The sequence below is a fragment of the Cotesia glomerata genome, linkage group LG1 (assembly GCF_020080835.1).
Source record: "Cotesia glomerata isolate CgM1 linkage group LG1, MPM_Cglom_v2.3, whole genome shotgun sequence".
In the NCBI taxonomy this organism is placed as follows: Eukaryota; Metazoa; Arthropoda; class Insecta; order Hymenoptera; family Braconidae; genus Cotesia; species Cotesia glomerata.
The window spans coordinates 22688516-22708697 of NC_058158.1; the positions used below are offsets into that span (position 1 = coordinate 22688516).

The window sequence follows — 20182 nt, forward strand, 5'->3', positions numbered from 1 at the left end:
CAGCAGTTTAATGGCGACTGAGCGATGCATAGTGCATATCATGTAAAAAAATGACATTATAAATAATGCTCCATTTCGAATATCATCAAATTATACGATTTGAATGAAGTATTTATTCAACAGTATGGGTACCTCGATTAAATATAAAGGTATTTAATTCTGATTAGAAAATATTGTAAGTAGTTCCGATAGTGGTAAATTTTATGGAGTGTACATGTGTATATGTGTAAATTTAGACAAAAACCGTAGAAGTAGCAGTGATATCTCACACTCCGATAGAAAATGTGACTGTAATTCTCACGAAAATCAGAGGCATTTTCAAAAGGGTTCCAGGGTTCCGAAGGACGTCGAGGTGGGTGTAGAGGTAGCTGTAGCAACTGGATTCAACATTATTTTCATGGTTGTGGACGATGAAAACGTTATTCTGACTCTAAAAATCAACAGGGTAATGCTGTTAGTGAACCCAAGAATAATATGAAATTCAATAATGATTACAATGTTAAGGTAAATTAATACTGAAATAATTCAAAAAATTTAGTTAAGCTTTTAATTGTATTACTATTTCGTCGGTGATGATTATTTTTACTATTTTTTATTCATAGATTTTTTTATACTATATAAACTGATTTATCAGTTTAGATTATGATTGGCCAAAATAAATGTTGATGTTGATACCAAGAACAAGAAAAATATGACAGTAGAGATGAAACTGGAGTTGGTGAAAGAGAATCTGCAGAGAAAACTGATGTTATTCACTACGGCAAAGTCAAATCGTTATTTAATGATATTAACTGTGATGGCGACGATGAGAGTGAAAAGTTAGTATTGCTTTCAAGTGTATTTTCTTTTTTTTTAAATTAAGAAATTAACCTTAAGTTTTTAACGTTAATATTTTATTATTTTCATTATATAAAAAAGAGACCGTTGTACAAAAATAGCGATCAATGTTAAATTGATAAAAGTTATTTTATTTGGAGAAAGTAATTAATAATTTTTCTTTGTAACAAGTCTATCAAAAATTCGAAAACTTTGTAACAATGAAAAATCAAAATTAACTTTATCACAAAAAATTTTTATTTCCCGATAGAAAATCTCAGCATTCGAATTGACGAACCGAGCGTAAGTTGAAATGAAAAACGAAGTATCCTGTTGGCTGGGTTCTAGATGACTGCATTTTTCATGGACGTGGACGATAAGAGCATGGTGGTACTTATCCTCCAAATCAAAAGGGTAACGCGGGCAATAAACCTTTAAATACTCTAAAATTTAAAGTGATTTTGAGGAACTAAATTTCAACTTCGATAACTCAGGTAAATTTTCATTAGCACTACTACTTATTACACTAAAAAAAAGGTTTGCTTGAACTACGAAAATTTTTCGAAACAATCATGTATTTTGGTATTTGGTACTAAAAGACAATTCCTTAAGACAAGGATATTTCATTCCAGCCAAGATAAAATTCGTTTTCTCAATTATTATCTTGAGTCGAGAAAATTAGTTCTTCAATAATAAAATTCTATATACTTATCATAAATTGCCCTCATAGATAACGTAAAATTTGTGCTGGATTCCTTTTAATGATTGAGTTGAATGATAAATATGATTATCACGCTATATTAATTAGATATGTTTATTAAAACTACTTTTTAATCAATGGCGTTTAATTTATATTATAATCGTTCACTTTTCATTATTTTTATTTTTTTTAATAAGAATTAAAAATGTGATGATCCATGTTAAAATTAAAAAAAAAATTGATGCTGGCATTGAGAATGAAAAAAAAAAACAGAATTACAATCGCCCTTTAATTATTGACGTTTGGCTTATGCACATAGCGCATATATTTTTTTAATAAATTTCATTTTAAATGTTGATGATTTTTTATTTAGATCACGACTGGCTGAATAAAATAGATGCTAGTATGGAAAATGAGGATAAAATTGACATTGCATTTAAGACTGAAGCTAATGAACGAGGACCTGGTGAGGAAACTGATACTCTCCATGATAAAGCTAAATTCGTTTCTCATCAATATGTAGTCATCAACATGAGTATGGGGTCAGTATTTTTTCATACCATATTTATTTATTTATCTATTTTTACACATTCATAATCATTTGGTAGTTTAAATGTATTTAACTATACCTATTCAGTAATTAAATTTAAAGCTTATCTGTTCTTAGTGTAAAAAGTGTAAAAATTAATTATTGTACAATTTTTGTTTATTTATTTAATTATTATTGCTAAAAAATTTAAATTATCGATGAAGTGGAGTTATCATATGCCGGTATAGTAAAATTTGATTTTATCGTGGAAAAATTAGACAAATTTGTTATTTTATAACTAAAAATAACAAATAATAAATAACAAATAACAAATGAATTAAAAGTGTGATGAGTTACAGCTTTAAAAAAAAAATTTTTTTTCGAAAATTCACCTTTAATTGATCGTCAGTTATTATTAATATACATATATTATTATACTTGTAGTGCTGACAGCTTTAACAAATGACAACTACGTCCGTTATATTATTGTATAGATATATTGTTGCTTCCATTGTTGTAAGAAAATTTACCAACTAAGTTAGGTGTAGAAGGTTAATATTAATAATTTTTTTGATCTGATTATTTTATTAATTTTTTTGTTTTTTTTTTTCTCTTACAGGCAGCTTTCGAGTAACTTATTATGCCACCTGTAGCAGCTGTGCCGGTCGATTTAGCTGTGAAAGTATTAAAAAAATACATAGCTCATTTCGCCAATGATGAATTTCCATTATGGAAGTCAGAAATTTGGAAAAAAATTGCCAACGATCCTGAGCTAGAGGGTAAATGGTCTATTGGTAGCGTGAGAACGAATGTTAGAGAAGATAGAAGAGGAATTTTGAGTGAAGCCAGAAAACAGTGTGGTATCACTGTAAATATTATATCTAATAAAAAATCAAACGTAAATGAAAATTGTGACATCTCAGAAGAGTCAGATGAAGATTGTGACGAGGATGATTTGAATGAAGAATCAGATTCTGAGAATGATGATATTTATAAGCATGAATGTTTTACAGTAGAAATTTCCCGGGATCTGTGGAATGAAATACACAACCATGAGCCTCTGCTTTACAAAGGTCGCAAATATATTGGGTTTAAACCCAAGGTGTGGACAAATGCAGTATCTACTGCTTTTTGGAAGCAGCACCATTTAAAGTGTGCTTTCGTGTTTAAAAGAGGCAGAATTACCGAAAATGGAAGAAATTATGCGACTATAACCGGACGCTGTAGAGCTAAAAATTGTCACAATCCAGTGAAAGGAATAATTAAAGACTGTCCTGGAGAGGTCGGGCCCGTATATATTAAAATGTTTTGTCGTGATACTCGTTTCAAAGCACGAAGATGTCAAAAAGACCACTTAACGGAACAGAACGTGTGAAAGTGCAAGCAGAACTTTTGAAAACTCGTGCTTCTGCTTGGAGGAACGATAAAGCCAAAGATTATATAGATCCGGGAGATACTGGTTCGCCGTTCGTGTATGATTCGAATACTCTGCATCAAGCGAAGAAAGAAGCTAGCAACAAGAAACTTGGTATTAAAACTGATGACACGCGAGACATGATTTTAGCGATTAGAAACATGAATGTTGATCCGTCTTATGTTAATTCGATTTTGGCGATTGGTGATACACCATTTTATGTATTTTATGCAACTCCAACGCAGTTTCAAGCATACAGTGAATATCAACGCAACACATTGGCAATATTCATGTGTATGTATAGATGCAACCGGTGGTGTTGCAAAAACTCATCGATCTCAAGAGCGCGACAAGACCAGGTTATATTTTTTGCACGAAATTGTGATAAATTTTAATGGAACTGTCAGTAGCCGTAAGTATCAAATGTTGCTTCGAGTGAGGTACATGACACTTCTTTTCATCGCTTTATGGCTCTCACAAGCGATGGCATTGGTACAGAAAGTTAAATTACCCAGCCAAGCAGTTTTCTGATGGCTCAAAAAAGCCCTTCTTGGGGAATGCGATGATAAAACGACTTGCTTTTAATAATAAAACATTAAAAGAATATATTAATTTCTGTTTTGAAGCATTAATTACTGGAACTAATAAACGCCTCCCCAACACGTTTATTAGATTAGATACTGCACATTTCATCCATTCTGTGTCTAGGTGGAAGTGTTTTGAATCAGCATTAAGTAAAATAGTTAAGACTTTTTTTATCCGTTGCATGGCGCTAATTGTTGACTGTCGAGATTTAAAACAACTGGAAAGAAATTTTTATTTTAATGCTAATTGTTGCGAACACAGAGTTTGAAGATTCAATAATTGCTGTTGATAATAACTGTATGACCCCTTTAGACGCCAGAAAACGCTTGAGGGATTTATTTCTGATAGAAACATTAAAGTCGCAGAAAGTGATTTAGATGAACCTGATTCGGACGACAAAATTCTTCTGGATAAGCTTTCTAATTTTGATACAGATCACCTCGGTTGGTCTGTCTCCATTTTAACGTGGGTCGATAATTTAAGTCGAAAAGCTAATACAATTATTTTTACTGGGTCGAATCTAAATAGCTTTCGTGTACGTGGTTTATATGACAGACTACTAGAAAAAATTAAAGAGTTTCCAATTTTTACAAATATTTGCACTCCAGAGACGATGTCTAGAGGAACATCTTGTTTCGTAGAAGGTGACTTTAAAGATTTAAAATTGATTTAGAGCAACAAGTTAAATTACCTACTACGATTCTTAAATTTTTAAAGCTTCACATATCACAATTATTAGGTGGGATTTGTATATTTCGAGCTAAAGTCAATAAGTTCATTGTCGATAATCAATTTAAGGATGACATGAATGAATGTGAACACGGAAAATGGTTTGAAAACTGGAAAGGGCAAGGAAAGGAAAAAACTGCTAGAAATGCATGGACAGCTTGTGAAAATCCAACAAAAGAAGAAAAATGATGAAAAAATGATAACGATGTTATATTTGTTAATAGTGAAAGTCCAAATAACGATTCCTCAATTTCCCATGATCATGATTATTCGATTAAATCGGAGAACTTGGAAAACGTTTCATCGTCGACACAAATCACAGAAATTAGTCCAAATGAAAACAATCATAATGATAACAAGAAAAATGTAAATATTACAACTGACTTACCTTCTATTGAAGTAAATAATGATTGTTTACTTAAAGCTGTAGAAGAGATAAATAAGAATAAGATGGACAATAAAACGAAACCAAATATTTTCAGAATTATCCTGAAGTAAAACTCCAAAACAATTTAATTAATGAAAAGTGAAAAAAATTTTTGTTTTAAATAATGGAAATTTATCTGGTTCGGTTTTTTTCAGTAAAGAAAATTGGATAGTATACAATACGTGTCCTTTTGACACGATTGTTCAAGTATTATTTCATAGTGCACTAGAACATCCAAACTTTCATGAATTTCTCACACAATCTAATATTCCAGTTTTTAAATTTTATCAGATTTTATGAACAGTGGGCCATCTAAAAAAATTTATGAAAAGAGACTATCACTACTGCATCCATTATACATTGGAACAAATGATGGGAAATTGCAGAAGATATCTGACAAAGGTTCGAAAAAGCTCTGTGCTATGTCAGACTATTAATTGTCAAGACAATATTATAAATTTGTGGAAGACATTGTTGCAAGAGGTACCTGAGTACTTGAAGAGATGATGTGTTCGAACTAGGTTGTGGTTGCTCATTACACAAAAATTTTACCAGTTCTATTCGTTAACCATAATGTAAATAATCAAAAAAGGATTCTCTTCATTGAAAAGCTCTAGATTTTCATCCGAAAATTTTTAATGTTTCTGTGTTCATCGTGTAAATCTGGGAAACAAACGCGTCATTATACTCCTAAAGAGTGCATTTTTTATTGAATTAGATATTCGTGGAAGTAGCAAGGAATCATCTGGACGTACCTGTACATTAAGCTGAACTTCCAGCTAAAATTACTTTGAAAGCTCACAATAAGGATGAAATTTATATTGACTTATGTTACCGGTTAGTGAACCTTATTTTATATTATTTTACATGTATGTATTTAGAACTAAAAATTATTATTCTATGTAAATTTTCAGATTGTCTGAGTAGCAGCTATGATGTCGGTCATTATTTTGCATACTGTAGGAAAATATCAGGTAGTTGGAAAAAATTCAATGACCTCAAAGTGAAACCTGAGTATGTGTCACCTAGCACTCAATTGCAGCCTCACGGAGTTTTTTATGTTTTAGAACCACAATGAGTCATTCAATTGTGATTTTTTAACGAGTTAAAGAATGTTATGTTCTTGTGATTTTATTTTTATACTTTTTAGAAAAATGACCAATGATAAATAGTAATAATGATAAGCAATTATAGTTAACATTAAAATATAGTATTTTTAGATTAAATATGCAATATTAAGTTTCGATCTTTAATTTAAAAATTTTAAGCTAATTTTTTTTAAAATATAAACTTCAAAAATATTTTAATTTATAATTGTGTGTGACTTATTTTTTATCATTTTCACATTGCTATTCAAGTAATATAGATTCTTTAGTAATTAATTGAATCTGCTTAATTTTTATTATCTTTTCATTGAGTAATTAATTTAAATCTTAAAATAAATTAGTAAAAGATAAATTATTTGACTTCAGTGTCTCAATACTTATATAATTGATTTTTCTGAATGTTTTGAAATGAATCTTCACTATGTGGTATCTTATAAAAATAACTTTAGTATTTTGACTTGGTTTTAACTAAGAATGAACATTGATTTGTATAATTACTAAAATTATTTAAGAAATGAAGAAGTTTGGATTAAATGATGAAATTTGAGTGTACTTTTATAAATTTGTGACTTAAGTGCTTAATTAAAAAGCCTGATTTAGAAAAAATTTCATAATATTCATTGTGATATAATAATAAAAGAGTTTGAAATTATTAGCAATTATAATGATGACTGGTGTTATTTCTCCTTAGGAAAATCTGAGAGAAATTAAAATTCGAGACAATTACAGGAAGTCGGTTTAACTTTTGATGTTTTTATACTTACAATGAAATATTTTACTATCAAACGAAAATAACTTTATTAATAGATTAAATATAAAGACTTAAAAAACTATAACCAAATCATTTAACTCCATCAAAAAAATGAATCCAGTTCAATAAATAGACCTATTTTAAAACAGTAAAAAATCATTTTCGACTGACGGTGTGTCTGATGAATTATTTTATAAGACACGGTGAGTCCTTTTATTTATAAATTAAAATTTGTGAGCATTTTTTATATTTAGTCTAATTACTAATTGATATTTAATAAGTAGGCATGAATGAATTTTCTCACTGAACATTGGTTATCAACGTTAGCTACTGTAATGAATGGTACGATTGAGTTGAACGAGACTGGTGAATAAATCTCTCTAAGCTCATCCATGGGTTGATCGATGAAACAGTTATGCAAACATATCTTTGATAACCCGTTTAAAACTTGGAAGGATAAATTGCAAAATAGAATAGAAAACTGCGTTAATATACTTGCTGATTTTACATAAGATGAGATTTTTACTGTGTTGGTGGATATTTTCATGGATATTCGACATTGTTGTTTAATAAGTATTCAATATTACAAAAGTTGAGGAACGTTTATAAATTTTATTGATGGTGTTCATATCATTATTACAGTATATTTCCATAGTTTATTTAATAAAAGATAAATTTGAATTAAGATATCAAATCATAAAGAACAAGAATCTATTAATATTAAAGAAAATTCTGATGATTTAATGACAAAAAAAAAAATTTATTGCTTTAACCCGCGATTGTTCAATGAAGACTATCAACTTTTGCTCTTATTCTGCCAGCAGTCTTAAAGACATAGCGGATTCATATTAAACGTAATTTCAAAATTAGTGGGCTGTGTAATTTTGATAATTATAATTATAAACAATTAATAACTTTTTAATCATTTTTTAGGACAGAGCATTAGACCTTAATTATGAGTTTGGTTCAAACATGTACTCTGAATCATCCCGAAAGTGATATTAAAGTATGGAGATAAATAGACAATTAGTTTTTCTTTGTTTAATCTACTTAAACATCTGTTTGATGATTTAGCTGAAACAGATCAACTACTGTGTAAAAATCAAGACGATATTTAAAACAATGAGACAGGTGCTGGCTTGTTGACAACTTGGATATTGAGTGTCGTTAATTCAAAACAATTTTTATTTAACTATATAAGACTGACAGGAATATACAATAAAATGCAATTTCAAATATTCTAATTTATAGTATTTTATTATAGGTTTCAAATTAGTAGAAAATTAGGAGATTTACCGAAAATAGGAGAAAAATAACCAAGCTGATTGAACTCCATAAGAAAAATTTCAGTCTAACAAACTCAGCATCTTGCGAACAAAACGAAGATTACTTAAAAAAAAAGTATTTCATCTGAAAATTAATTTCATATCAATGTATTGTAAGTTCTTATGGTTATAATTAACAATTTGAAATTCTTTTATAAATTTATACTAAAATTAATACCATATATTTATTTTTTATTAATTAGATAGATTTAATTTACTACAGGGGATGCTACGAATAAGCTTAACAAGAGTATTTTAATAAATTGATTAAATATGAAAGAATCAATTGCAAAATAAAAAATTGTCCATCAAAGTATTTTTTAGCTTTGTCATTTAGACGCATTTACAAAGAGGACAAGTACTTTTATTAAATAAATAATTAAATGATCACTGTCTAACCGAAACGAGAGTAATAACAGGATAAAGAATTTCGTATGCCTAACCCTATAAAGAAAAAATGATTAGTTCGAGATAAAAAAACACCGTTATCTTAGAATTATGTAAATGTAAATTAAAAAAATGAACTTTTTTTAATTAAAATGAAGTTTTATGAAACCTTTTGATTATTTACTTTTATTAAAATTACAAAGTTATTTTTTTTAATTAAAAGACAATATTGAAACTACAATTAAAATGTCCAAGAATGTCAAATGTATACACTTTTACTAGAAAAAAATTTCTTATTCTACATAGGTATGTTTAATGTCCATTTTTCATAACAAAATTATGTACAGTGTTTAATCTCCATAATTTTTTAGTGGTTGATTAATTTTTAGAAAGAAATTTCTTTCATCATAATTAACAATTTTCAATGAAAAAAATTACAAAACACGATACATAAAAAAAAATCTGCACATTTTTTGAGGTTAACTAATAGTTTATCAACAATCATATATACTTATATACATTTTAACAGAATTATAAACAGGCCTATCATTTTAGCAAAGAAACAAATTAAAAACAGTTGTATGATATACACACCCACACACATATGTACATATAAGTTAAATTCATATGTAATTAAAGCAATTACTCTTTTGTTTACTCTACAAACAGCTTTATGAGTTAAGTGCATATATTGGACGTCATGCAAGTAAATGGACTATATAGACATTAGATGTTTTTCGATGATTATTAATAAGTACATTATTTATTAATAATGATTCTTTTACTTTAATCATTTTCCTTTAATCATAAAACCGTCAACCATTTAGCATTTCAAAAAGTTTGTTAAAGAAGCTTTTTAATTTCATTCTTGTTTATTTTAGAAACAATGAAGATAATCCTTGAAAATGATGGAAAGTAATTTTTGGTTAACGCCAGAAAAATAATCTAGAAAATTACTTTAATTTTCTAATAATTAAGATATATGAACAAAAGAGTTCTGTATTTTTCATAACGGTAAAAAGGTGGATTGTATCCACTAATTAACATAATTAATAAAATGTTGACTTATACTTAATTCATATTTATTGAAATAACATTATTGACTTAGTGAGTGCACCGAGCTCTCCGGTTACCTGACATGAAAATTAACTTAGCTTAAATTGTGGCCAAGAAAAATTATAATAAAAAACTGAAATGTAGAAATCTAAAAAAATAAAAGATGCAATTTTTAAAAAAAAATTTTTCCGAACAAATTTTTTCGTTAAATAAAATTAAAAATTGTAAAGTCACTGCTATGTAACTTTTATGTCAATTAAGTTAATATAGACGTGAATAAATAATTTTTTAAAATAAAATCCTGTTTATAGAGTATATATATATATATAATAAGTTTATTCTTCCATATTAAATGAATTTCTACTAAATGTCCCTGCAATATATTTCTTGAACTTATAAATAATCATCATTTCAACAAAAACAGATTGTGTGTGCATTACATTTACATTTTTTGAACTACGTAATGAATTTAGAAATTATTAATTTTATTATAAAATACAAGTATTATAACTATCTCCTATTGCATGGTAATGAATAGTATCATTTTAACACGAAAGTTGTACTTCTAAAATATTCTTAGAATAATTAGAAATCACCGAAATTTCTATTGGGTGATTCTCTTTAAGGATGTTTTTTGCTGTCCCAGGCATTTTTTTATTAGAAAAATTGTTATTTTGTTACTAAATAAATTTTATTACAAAAGTAAAAAAACGTTTCTATTTGGAGCATTAAAAACTAAAATGGAATAAATTTTGGTTTTTTTGCTATACATTCGTAAACCACCGAAATGTCAGTCCCCTGGGATGTCCCAGTCCCAAAATTAAAACTTTAAGATTAAATTTTAAGTTATTCGTCAATAATATATATTTTGGTCCATAATGTTTATAAACTTAATTAGTTAACTAATAATCTTCTTTAATAAAAGTACCGAAAGTTAATTTGTTTCATTAACTTCATTAAACCAAAGTTTGTCGCAGGCATTTTAAGATTAGTCCCCTGCTAGAAGTTCAAAGCCAAAAAAAAAAATCTAGCGTGTTATTTTACCTTTTGTAAGGTTTATAAGGATCTAACTAGCCTTAAGTTAATAATCATAGGGCTGTTAGCGCTTTATCGCCATTTTATTTAGTGTCAAAGCACCGTTTGTGCTGGAAATATGTGTCTGGGCGACTTCAAAACTCAGTCCCCTGACAACTATTTTGATTTATAAAATTGGATACCTAAGTCTTAATATCATTCTAATTCATGTAAACATTCATTGAGAACTTGAAAAGTTGAATGCATTGGAATAGTTTGCTTGATTTTTCTCAATTTGATAAAAAAAATCAGTCCCTTGGCAGTCAGTCCCCTGTCATGTTACATGGCAAAAGATACACAAATATCGAAAAAGCAAAAATTAATTCGGCTGTTTATTTATTATAACTAAGCTGATAGTTTTATAGCCCTTGTTAATTTTTTTTCCAATAAAATCAAAAATAATTTGGTCGGACAGTTTTGTACAGATTTAAGACGTCCTTACAGAGAATCACCCATATGCTTGTTAATATTCAATATCATTAAAAATGACTGAATTTATTAAAACCACGCTAATCGTACTCTAACGACTAATTGGCCGTCTTCACCCACATTTTTTTGTCGAAGTATTGTTGAAGTTTTCAATATTTTCTTGATCTACATAAGAAATAATTAGACAGTATAAACGCACTCGTTAACAAAACGCTAGTAAATACGGCCATTGCCAGCTGATGGACAAAATCGGCGCATGCGCAGTGTAGGCGTGAATTGAGGGTTTGCTTATTAGATATAAAATAATTAATAATTGGGAATTTGATTATTTTTATGATCGAACAATCACCAATAGTCGTCGAACAAACGATAATTGATCAAAATTAATTAATCTGAGCGATAAAAATAAAGATATCTAGTAAGGGGGGCCAACTTAAGGGTGACCATTTGTTTAATTAATTATAAATAAATAAAAGACGAACAAACGATTTTTACATTCGAACATTAACGAACAAACGGCGAACAAACAATTAAAAATAAAAAAAATCCGAAAATCGAAAAAAGTGGGGCCAAATTCAGTGAGCCTGGCGTCAAGCGTCATCGTGAAATCGCACCTTAAGAGTTAAAAATGTGACCATTAATATCTGGTACACTAAAGTGTACCAGTGTAAGCAGGGGTGAGCAGTTACGCGTAACGAGCAGTTTCCTACGTATTTTACGTAAACTACGTAAAATACTTAAATTCCGGTATTATACGTCGATTTGTATGCCACCTGGTGGTTATCATTGGACATTGTAAATTTTTAAAATTCTAACCGTCTTTCAACAGTTTTCGCAATAACTAATCTAAACTTTTAATTTTATCTCAAAATGAGTGCATTAAAAAAAAAAAATTTATCAATCATTTTTAAAGAAAATGATTTTGTGATTGAAAAGTTAAATGGTAAAAATATTGCTCAATGTTTAAAGTGCAATTATAAGTTAAAAAATACTGCACAAGTTCGATTACAAAGTCATCGGTAAATAGTTATTTAATAAATATTTATATTTTCATTGAATTAAAAAAAAAATTTTTAGTTATTTTTTGATAATATTTTTGTATTTTCTTCACTTATTTCAGAAATAGATGTGCTGCCAAAACTACTGATCCCTCGGGAAAAACTAAGGTATATTGCAAAGCGATAATTACACTGAGAAAAAAAAATACTTTTATTAAGAAAATTTTCTTGATACAAGAATTCATGTTCTTGAAAATTTTCGAGAATATATATTCTTAGCTCAAGAACTTGTTACATTGATTGAAATAATTTTTACTTAATTTAAATAAACCTTTCCTCTTGTTTATCTATTATCCAAAGATAAATATTGATGCTCTTCTCTTCAGAAATTAGTAATTAAAAATAATAGAATATTTGATCTCATCGAATTTCTTGAACCAAGAAATTGTTAATTGAGTAAAAGTATTTTTTTTCTCAGTGAATATTTTCAAAAAAACAAATTTTTTTTTATTTTGAATAAATTTTTCTTTACATTTCTATAGGTGCTAAGTAGATCCTCTGAAGAAAGGTCAGCTGATATTTCATTTGATAATCAATCTAAAGCGACTTCAAGAATTTCATCAAATAGTAAGAGTGATTTATCAACTATTGATGAAACTTGTGAAATTTTTCGTAGGATGCAATCTTCTGTTTAGTATTGTTGAATCAATTCCGTTTAAAGAGTTTGTTAAGTCGTTAAATCCGAACTATCATCTGCCATGCAGAAAAACTCTCTCCAATACGTTGTTAAATAAATTACACAGCAAAATTTCAAGTGAACACACAAAAATGGATCAGTCAGAAGGAGTAATAGTGATAGATGGTTGGAAAAATTCGGTTGCAAATACTAAAAATGTTGTATGTATTATTCATACAGCAAATGAACCAAGTTTTTTTTTAAACTCTTAGGATTTCACATTGTTATCTGAAGATACACAACACCCTGTTGAAATAATCCCATAGATTCCAATAACAAATAACTTTATTGGGGTCTAATGTGCTTTTGTCGCTGCAAATCCATATACAGATCTATACAAATTTTCAAAGGAAAAAAACGGAAAGTTTAATGGAATTTATATGTCTCAAGAATTTCTATCTGGATTTTAATGGAATTTGTATGCCTAGAGAATTTCTATCTGGATTTACCAAGATTTACTAGAGCAAGTGGATTCTATTAGAAAATCCAATAACATAGCGTAATGATAAAAAATGTTTTCTGGTGGAGTGTCCAGTTTTATGATAACTTTAGTTTAATATGTTTTTATCAGTAAATTAACTCTAAGAGTATCTTACGTCTACTTATATCAATCGGACTATCCCGAGTGAATTTTTATGCCAAGTCTATAGTTATACGACTGGATATACCTAGGTGAAGTTGTGGGCCTCTATATGAAAAACCAGTATTATATTACAATCACTTTTATGTCTTTTCATCTGTAAAATACAATTAAGACTGTCTTATAACTATGTGATATCAAATGGATTATTCAGATTGGACTTTTATTTCATGTCCAATGTTATGTATCTGGATATATTTGGATGTAGCTGTAGGCCTTTATAGGAATATTCGATTTAAAAAATAAGAATATTTTAAAGTATTTTTATCTGTAAATAACAATTAGAAGTACCTTAAAGCTTTATGAGATCGAATGGACTATTCATACTAAATTTTTATTCCAGGTTTAATGTTATATATTTGGTTATACCCAAGTGTAGCTGTGGGCCTTTACAGGAATATTCCATACAGTAATACAGATAATTCTATTTATTTTTATCTGCAAATAACTATCAAAAGGACATCAGAGCTACATAAGAAATTATACCTAGGTGTAGTTGTGGACCTCTATATGAAAACCAGTATTATATTACAATCACTTTTATGTATTTTCATTTGTAAAATACAATTAATAATGTCTTATAACTAAATGGTATCAAATGGATTATTCAGATTGGACTTTTATTTCAAGTCCAATGTTATGTATCTGGATGTACTCAGATGTAGCTATAGGCCTGTATAGGAATATCCGATATAAAATAAGAGTATTTTAATGTATTTTTATCTGTAAATAACAATTAGAACTTCCTTAAAGCTATATGAGATCGAATAGACTATCCATACCAAATTTTTATTCCAGGTTTAATGTTACATATTTGGATACATCCAGGTGTAGCTGTGGGCCTCTACAAGAACATTCCATACAGTAATACAGATAATTCTATATATTTTTATCTGCAAATAACTATTGAAAGGACTTCAGAGCTATATAAGAAATGGATAAATTCTTTTTCTTTTAAGGCTAATTTCTCTTGAAGGACAGATTGGATAGAATTATCGCCACTTTCCGTTTTTTTTTCACGGTTATTTTTTATCATATCCACATCACTTTCTTCAGTTCCAGAAACTAGTTTCGAAACTGGAGGAAATTTGGTACGCTGACTATCTATAGTCCGTTGAAGTTTTTCTTCAGTTTCTGAAAAACAAGACAGGGACAAAAACTGATTAAAAACTATTTCTTCTTTAGAGTTTTCTTTAAAAAAACAAAAAATAATCAATAGATATCTGATAATTTACATTTTGGCAGAAGACAAATTTTGGCAGAAGATAAATTTTCTCCGCTCAAAAATCGATAGAAGAAAAAAAATGTTATTGCAATCCCAAAAAACAATTTAGAGAAAAATTAAACATACAACAGCTGATTTTTCTTTTAAAAGTTCGTGCAAGTTTATTTCTGGCAAGGAATAAAAATTTTTAAACGATAAAAATAAAAGATTTCTGAAATTATTCCTTAATATTTTGTGAAAGTATTCAATCATTATAGTTATTTTTTTTTCTCATCTATAGAAATTTTTCAAAAAGATAACTTAACCAGCAATGAGAATGACATTAAACAAATTTGATTACTATTTGGGCTAAGCCGAATGTTCAATAAAAACTATAATATAAAAATTAATCTAATTTATGTCAATTGAAAAAGAATTTATACGAAAAGTTTAATAAATCCAAAAATGCACGACTCATAATGCTAATATCTTTGTAAAAAACAAGCATAGGAAAACAAATAAAAATAAAATTCTCATAAATAGTTGTTTGATTATGTTTTTAATTATTTTAACTTTAAATATTTTGAGGTGACAGAAGTAATCTCCATTAAATTATTTATGTGTTTTAATTATTTTAATTTGGAAAAATCCCGAAAGTATAATTATTAAAATAGTTGTGAGACAAAGGCAAAAAAATTTTGAAACGTAGAGCACAATCTCTGATGTTACGCATTGTGAGTCGTGCTATATCAATATTCATTTACAGAATTTACATAAGAATAGAATACCTATTAATCCTGTAATCAGTAAGGGTTTTCACTTAAATTGTTAGGAACATTTTAGCAGAAAGAAAGTATGAATTTTAATCACGCAAAAAGGTCAAAATTTTTCATTTTCATAGTAAAAAATTACAAATTATTATTATTTTAGACATATACGTAAATAGAACCGGACTATAAAAATTGATTGTTTTTGCCTACATGAAATCATGCATATATGTTAATTTTTTAAATATTATAATTTTATTAAAGCATTGTTAATTACGCTAGCTACGAAATAATAATTTTATAATGAAACCTAATGGACTCTGATATTATAATCGATACATCAAACAAAATACTTTCCAATCTCAGAACTACTTCAGTTTTTTAATAGCAGTTTATTGAAAAAATACTATAGAAAATTAGGATCACATTCTTTAGCGCAAAAATGCAGCCAGGGTATGTTTGAATGGTAGAGTAACGGATTTAAAACTACTAGGTCATTTACGAAAATAAAACGTGATGTTGATAATACATTATTATTGATTAATCATAAATCATAAATGTGTAATAATTCTTCTAGGAAGTATCTTTGAATTTTTTTATAGGAAAGCCTCTCAATATAGTAATATTTTTAAAACTTTGTTAATTATCATACACCAAAAACAAAGTGAAAAATTTTTTAGTAAAAGCTCATAGATTATAATATAGTAGTTGGTACTGCATACAGAATATCTTACGATTCCATAATCTGTTAAGGTTCCATACAAACAATTATTGAAAATATTTTATGCAAAAAAAAAAAAACAATAAAATTAGCAGCGCCAAAAAGTAAGCTGTTCTTATTTTCTCAAAATAAAATTTACGAATTCAAATTTATTGGGACACTAACGCAAATAAAATAAATAATTAAAGTTAATTATTGTTAATGACGAACTAATAAATAGATATTCTTGCTATAAAAAAATTTATATCTACAGGTTTTAGGAAGTCTAAATTTAATTATATTTTTTAAATTTTGTTAATTATCATTCGCCATTAACAAAACAAACATTTTTTATTGAAACCTAATGAATTCTAATGTTATACGTGGCATTCCGTACAAAAGATCTTAGAATTCCATAACAAATTTACGAATTTAATTCTACTGTATAAACTACGTCTAATTTTAAAACAATTGTTGATTAAAACGTTATTACTTAATCAACATCTAACTGTTTTACATGGTCTTGTTCAGTTATAATTAATAAAAAATCGCAACTCTCATTGTATTTTACATCTATGCTTCCGCCAAAAAAAGCATTATAGAGCAAATGGTTAAATATTCCGGTGACAAGTTAATTTACTTTCAGCTAAATACACAATTATTGAAGCGATAATAACGTTATCGCAGAGAAAAAAAATTTACTTTTGCGATGGTACAAGTTTTAAGGAGCAACAAACTAAAATGTTTCAAGATAAAACAATTTCGGTATACATAAAGAAATATTAATTATGATCCCAAAAAAAAAAGTACAGAAAAAAATTAAACTAATAACAGTTGATAAGTTGTTTGACTTCAAATTTAAGCTCTTTACAAATCTCATGGATGTTTATTTCTAACAAAAAAAATAAAAAATTTTCAACGATAAACTTAAATAAAGAATTTTCCATAAATTTCATAAATAGATAATTGGTGTTTCGAAAAATTTTGATCTATTAATTATAGAAAGTCTGAGTAAAATTTAATTTAGGAAGTTTTAATTATTAATTATCATGAGTCAGTAAAAAAAGAAAAATTTTTTATTGGAACCTAATGGATTCTAATGTTGTAATTGGCGCTCCATACAGAATATCTTTCAATCACGTTCATGAACTACAAAGGGTTTTTATATTAACAATCAGACATATTCTTAAAAAAAAATAGTGTATAATTTAAGAGTGGAAAAAATAGGAATTTTTCGATTCTTGAGGAGAAAAAAACATTTATTTTTTAGTTATTAAAGACACAAACGAAAATAAAAACCAATTCCATAAAAATTAATTAAAGTTGAATAAATGAATTTTTCAATATAAGACAATATATCAAAAAAAAATTCTATCAACTTTATACAGCCAGCCTCAGTACAATAATATTATTTAAGCTTTGTTAATATTCGAATTCCTTGCGCCAAGAAAATTTTAAGGAAAACGAAAATTATTTTGGAGCAAGAAAAAATTTTCTTGACTTAAGAAAATTTTCTTGGCCAAAGAAACTTTGACTTCATTCAAGAAATTTTCAACTTTCCTCAATATTTTCTTGAGCCAAGAAAATTTACTCTACAATCAAGAATTTTTTTTTTCAGTGCAGTAACCCAATGAAAGTTTTTATTGTAACCTATCGGATTCTAATGTTGTAATTGGCACTCCATGCAAAATACTTTAGAATCCCATAATCTACTAAGGTTTTAATATCGATTGTTGGAAATATTTTGCTAAAAAATTAAGAAATTTTGATTTGAAAAACACCAAGATAAAAGTAGATTTCAGTTTTTCAATAAAAGAAATTAGTAATTTTCTTTCACAAGGACATTTACGCAAACACAATGGATTTATGAAATTAATTTTGATCTTGTTAACAAAGAAAGTGGGATTTTATATTATAATTATAATTGTACTTACAGTTTTCTTTACTTCGTTCTGACAAATAAAATTTTTTTACGTTTCCTTCTGCTATTACCACGGAATTTATTTTTTGAAACAAAATTTGACACACAATCACTGACTTCTTACAAAAGCTCTTATACGCACAACTCTTAGAGAACAACTGACTAACAGTCCAGGGCCTGGACTCTGGACTCCAGGCTAAGCCAGATTGTGAATAGAGTAACCCCCTTCCCCACTACCACGTGGCTGCAGTGCCTTCGTTTTGGCGGGTAAATATATTTTTTACACATATGACTTTATCTCTTTTCTTCTCGAGCGTTTACTTGCAATTTACTCACTAGATAACAAAATACTAAAGTTAGCCAACGTTTTTAATTTTTAATTTTTTTTTTCACTTATTAAATTGGAACCGAAAAATATTTTTAAAAATTGTACTTAAAGTTATTCAAGTTTTTACAAATGAAATTTTTTTCTTATTTTTGTAATAATTTTTTCAATAAAAAAAAATATGAAAATTTTAGAGGTCGGCTAACTTAATTTCATCGCTAGATACTACAGTATCTAAATGTAAATTATCAAATGTTTATTGAAATCGTTTTTTGTTTCTTAAAAAAATGTCTAAGCAAGAAATAGTTTTTAATCAATTTTTGTCATTGACTTATTTTTCAGAAACTGAAGAAAAATTTCTCAAAACGATTGACAGCCAGCGCGCCAGAGTAATTTATTCAGATATAGAACATTAGTCTTGAAATAAAAATCCAATCTGGATAGTCCACTTAGTATCACATATTTGTTAAACACTCTTGATTGTAATTTGCAAATAAAAATATATAAAAGGAATCTTGATGTAAGACTGGATATTTGTATAGAGGCACATATAATAGGTAAGCTTGGGTATATCCATTTACATAACATTAGACCAGACATAAAAATCCAATTTGTATAGTCCATTATATTTCATAGAGGTTTGAGGTAATTTTAATAATTATTTACTGACATAAATACATTGAATTATTTCTATTATAAAGTTGAATATTCCTATAAAAGCCCACAGATACACCTATGGATATCCTCATGAATTTCATGTGACGGGATAAAAATTAAATATGGATAATCATCAATATTACATAATTCTGAGGCACTCTTAAACGTAATTTATAAATAAAAACATCAAAATTATTTCTATTTTAAAACTGGATTCTCCGATAAAAACTAACTTCTACTGTAGAATTTCACTATGGATATTCTGCTTGATTCTATTAAATTTTAAAAGTATTTTCCAATAGTTACTTACAAATAAAAATCTTTAAAAATAACTTTTAGTATGGAGCTGGAAAATCCAATAAAAATTTTGTTTTTGATGTGTTTTTTGTCGCTGCAATTCCTAAGGTATTCCAGTGGGATACATTATTTGATTACGTTCGTAACTGCTCATAAAATAACATAGACCAAAATGTCGTGTTATTGGTGTTGGCAGATAAATTATTTATTTCAGTTTATATGGAATTACTTAAAAATTCTGATATTTTCAGAGTGGCTATTACATGTAGAATACATAATTTTTCCGATTGAGGAATTGTCATTAAAAATCATTAAAAAATTTTCTGTTTCGCATCCGGAAATACACATAGGTTTATATGTCCATAGAGACTTACGAAAAGAACAGATACAAACCTAAGTGTAAAGGTGCAGATGAGATCCATAAAAATACAAATAACATTATAATCCGATTAATTTCCAATAAAGAAACTCCGCTATGATGGACTTACATATAGATTCCAATAGATTCCAAATCTCAATCTATCTGGAAATTTTTACTCAGATAGATTACATATAAGCCATTACAGATTCTATTGTTCTGTATAGGACTGTATTGGATGTTTTCAACAG

At 27.7% G+C, this 20182-nt stretch overlaps 1 protein-coding gene and 5 long non-coding RNA genes across 9 annotated transcripts; 4 read left to right on the forward strand and 2 right to left on the reverse strand.

Moving 5' to 3' along the window:
- Positions 1–668: 668 nt before the first annotated feature.
- On the forward strand, positions 669–3420 carry LOC123271269. Its single transcript, XM_044737578.1, has 4 exons — positions 669–822; positions 1088–1310; positions 1890–2058; positions 2665–3420. Exon 4 carries the CDS (start codon positions 2686–2688, stop codon positions 3418–3420), a length of 735 nt encoding a protein of 244 aa, XP_044593513.1. The 5' UTR covers positions 669–822; positions 1088–1310; positions 1890–2058; positions 2665–2685.
- A 4983-nt stretch (positions 3421–8403) lies between these two features.
- On the forward strand, positions 8404–9968 carry LOC123270815. 2 transcript variants are annotated; one of them, XR_006510707.1, is made up of 3 exons: positions 8404–8495; positions 8586–9075; positions 9651–9968. It is a non-coding gene; the product is annotated as an uncharacterized LOC123270815 (long non-coding RNA). The 2 variants fall into 2 exon arrangements; XR_006510706.1 differs by having other exon boundaries at positions 8404–9075.
- Positions 9969–10289: 321 nt separating this feature from the next.
- LOC123270823 lies at positions 10290–11990 on the reverse strand. The gene is made up of 2 exons (XR_006510708.1): positions 11352–11990; positions 10290–10429 (listed from the first exon to the last, which is right to left on the reverse strand). It is a non-coding gene; the product is annotated as an uncharacterized LOC123270823 (long non-coding RNA).
- Positions 11991–12219: 229 nt separating this feature from the next.
- On the forward strand, positions 12220–13461 carry LOC123269367. Its single transcript, XR_006510394.1, has 3 exons — positions 12220–12347; positions 12449–12494; positions 12869–13461. It is a non-coding gene; the product is annotated as an uncharacterized LOC123269367 (long non-coding RNA).
- Positions 13462–14229: 768 nt separating this feature from the next.
- LOC123269354 lies at positions 14230–18587 on the reverse strand. 2 transcript variants are annotated; one of them, XR_006510390.1, is made up of 3 exons: positions 18308–18575; positions 14485–14836; positions 14230–14375 (listed from the first exon to the last, which is right to left on the reverse strand). It is a non-coding gene; the product is annotated as an uncharacterized LOC123269354 (long non-coding RNA). The 2 variants fall into 2 exon arrangements; XR_006510389.1 differs by lacking the exon at positions 14230–14375 and having other exon boundaries at positions 14471–14836; positions 18308–18587.
- On the forward strand, positions 14404–19527 carry LOC123269363. Of its 2 annotated transcripts, XR_006510393.1 has the most exons (3): positions 14404–14793; positions 18962–19264; positions 19340–19527. It is a non-coding gene; the product is annotated as an uncharacterized LOC123269363 (long non-coding RNA). The 2 variants fall into 2 exon arrangements; XR_006510391.1 differs by lacking the exons at positions 18962–19264; positions 19340–19527 and adding an exon at positions 14948–15360.
- The last annotated feature ends 655 nt before the right edge of the window (positions 19528–20182 follow it).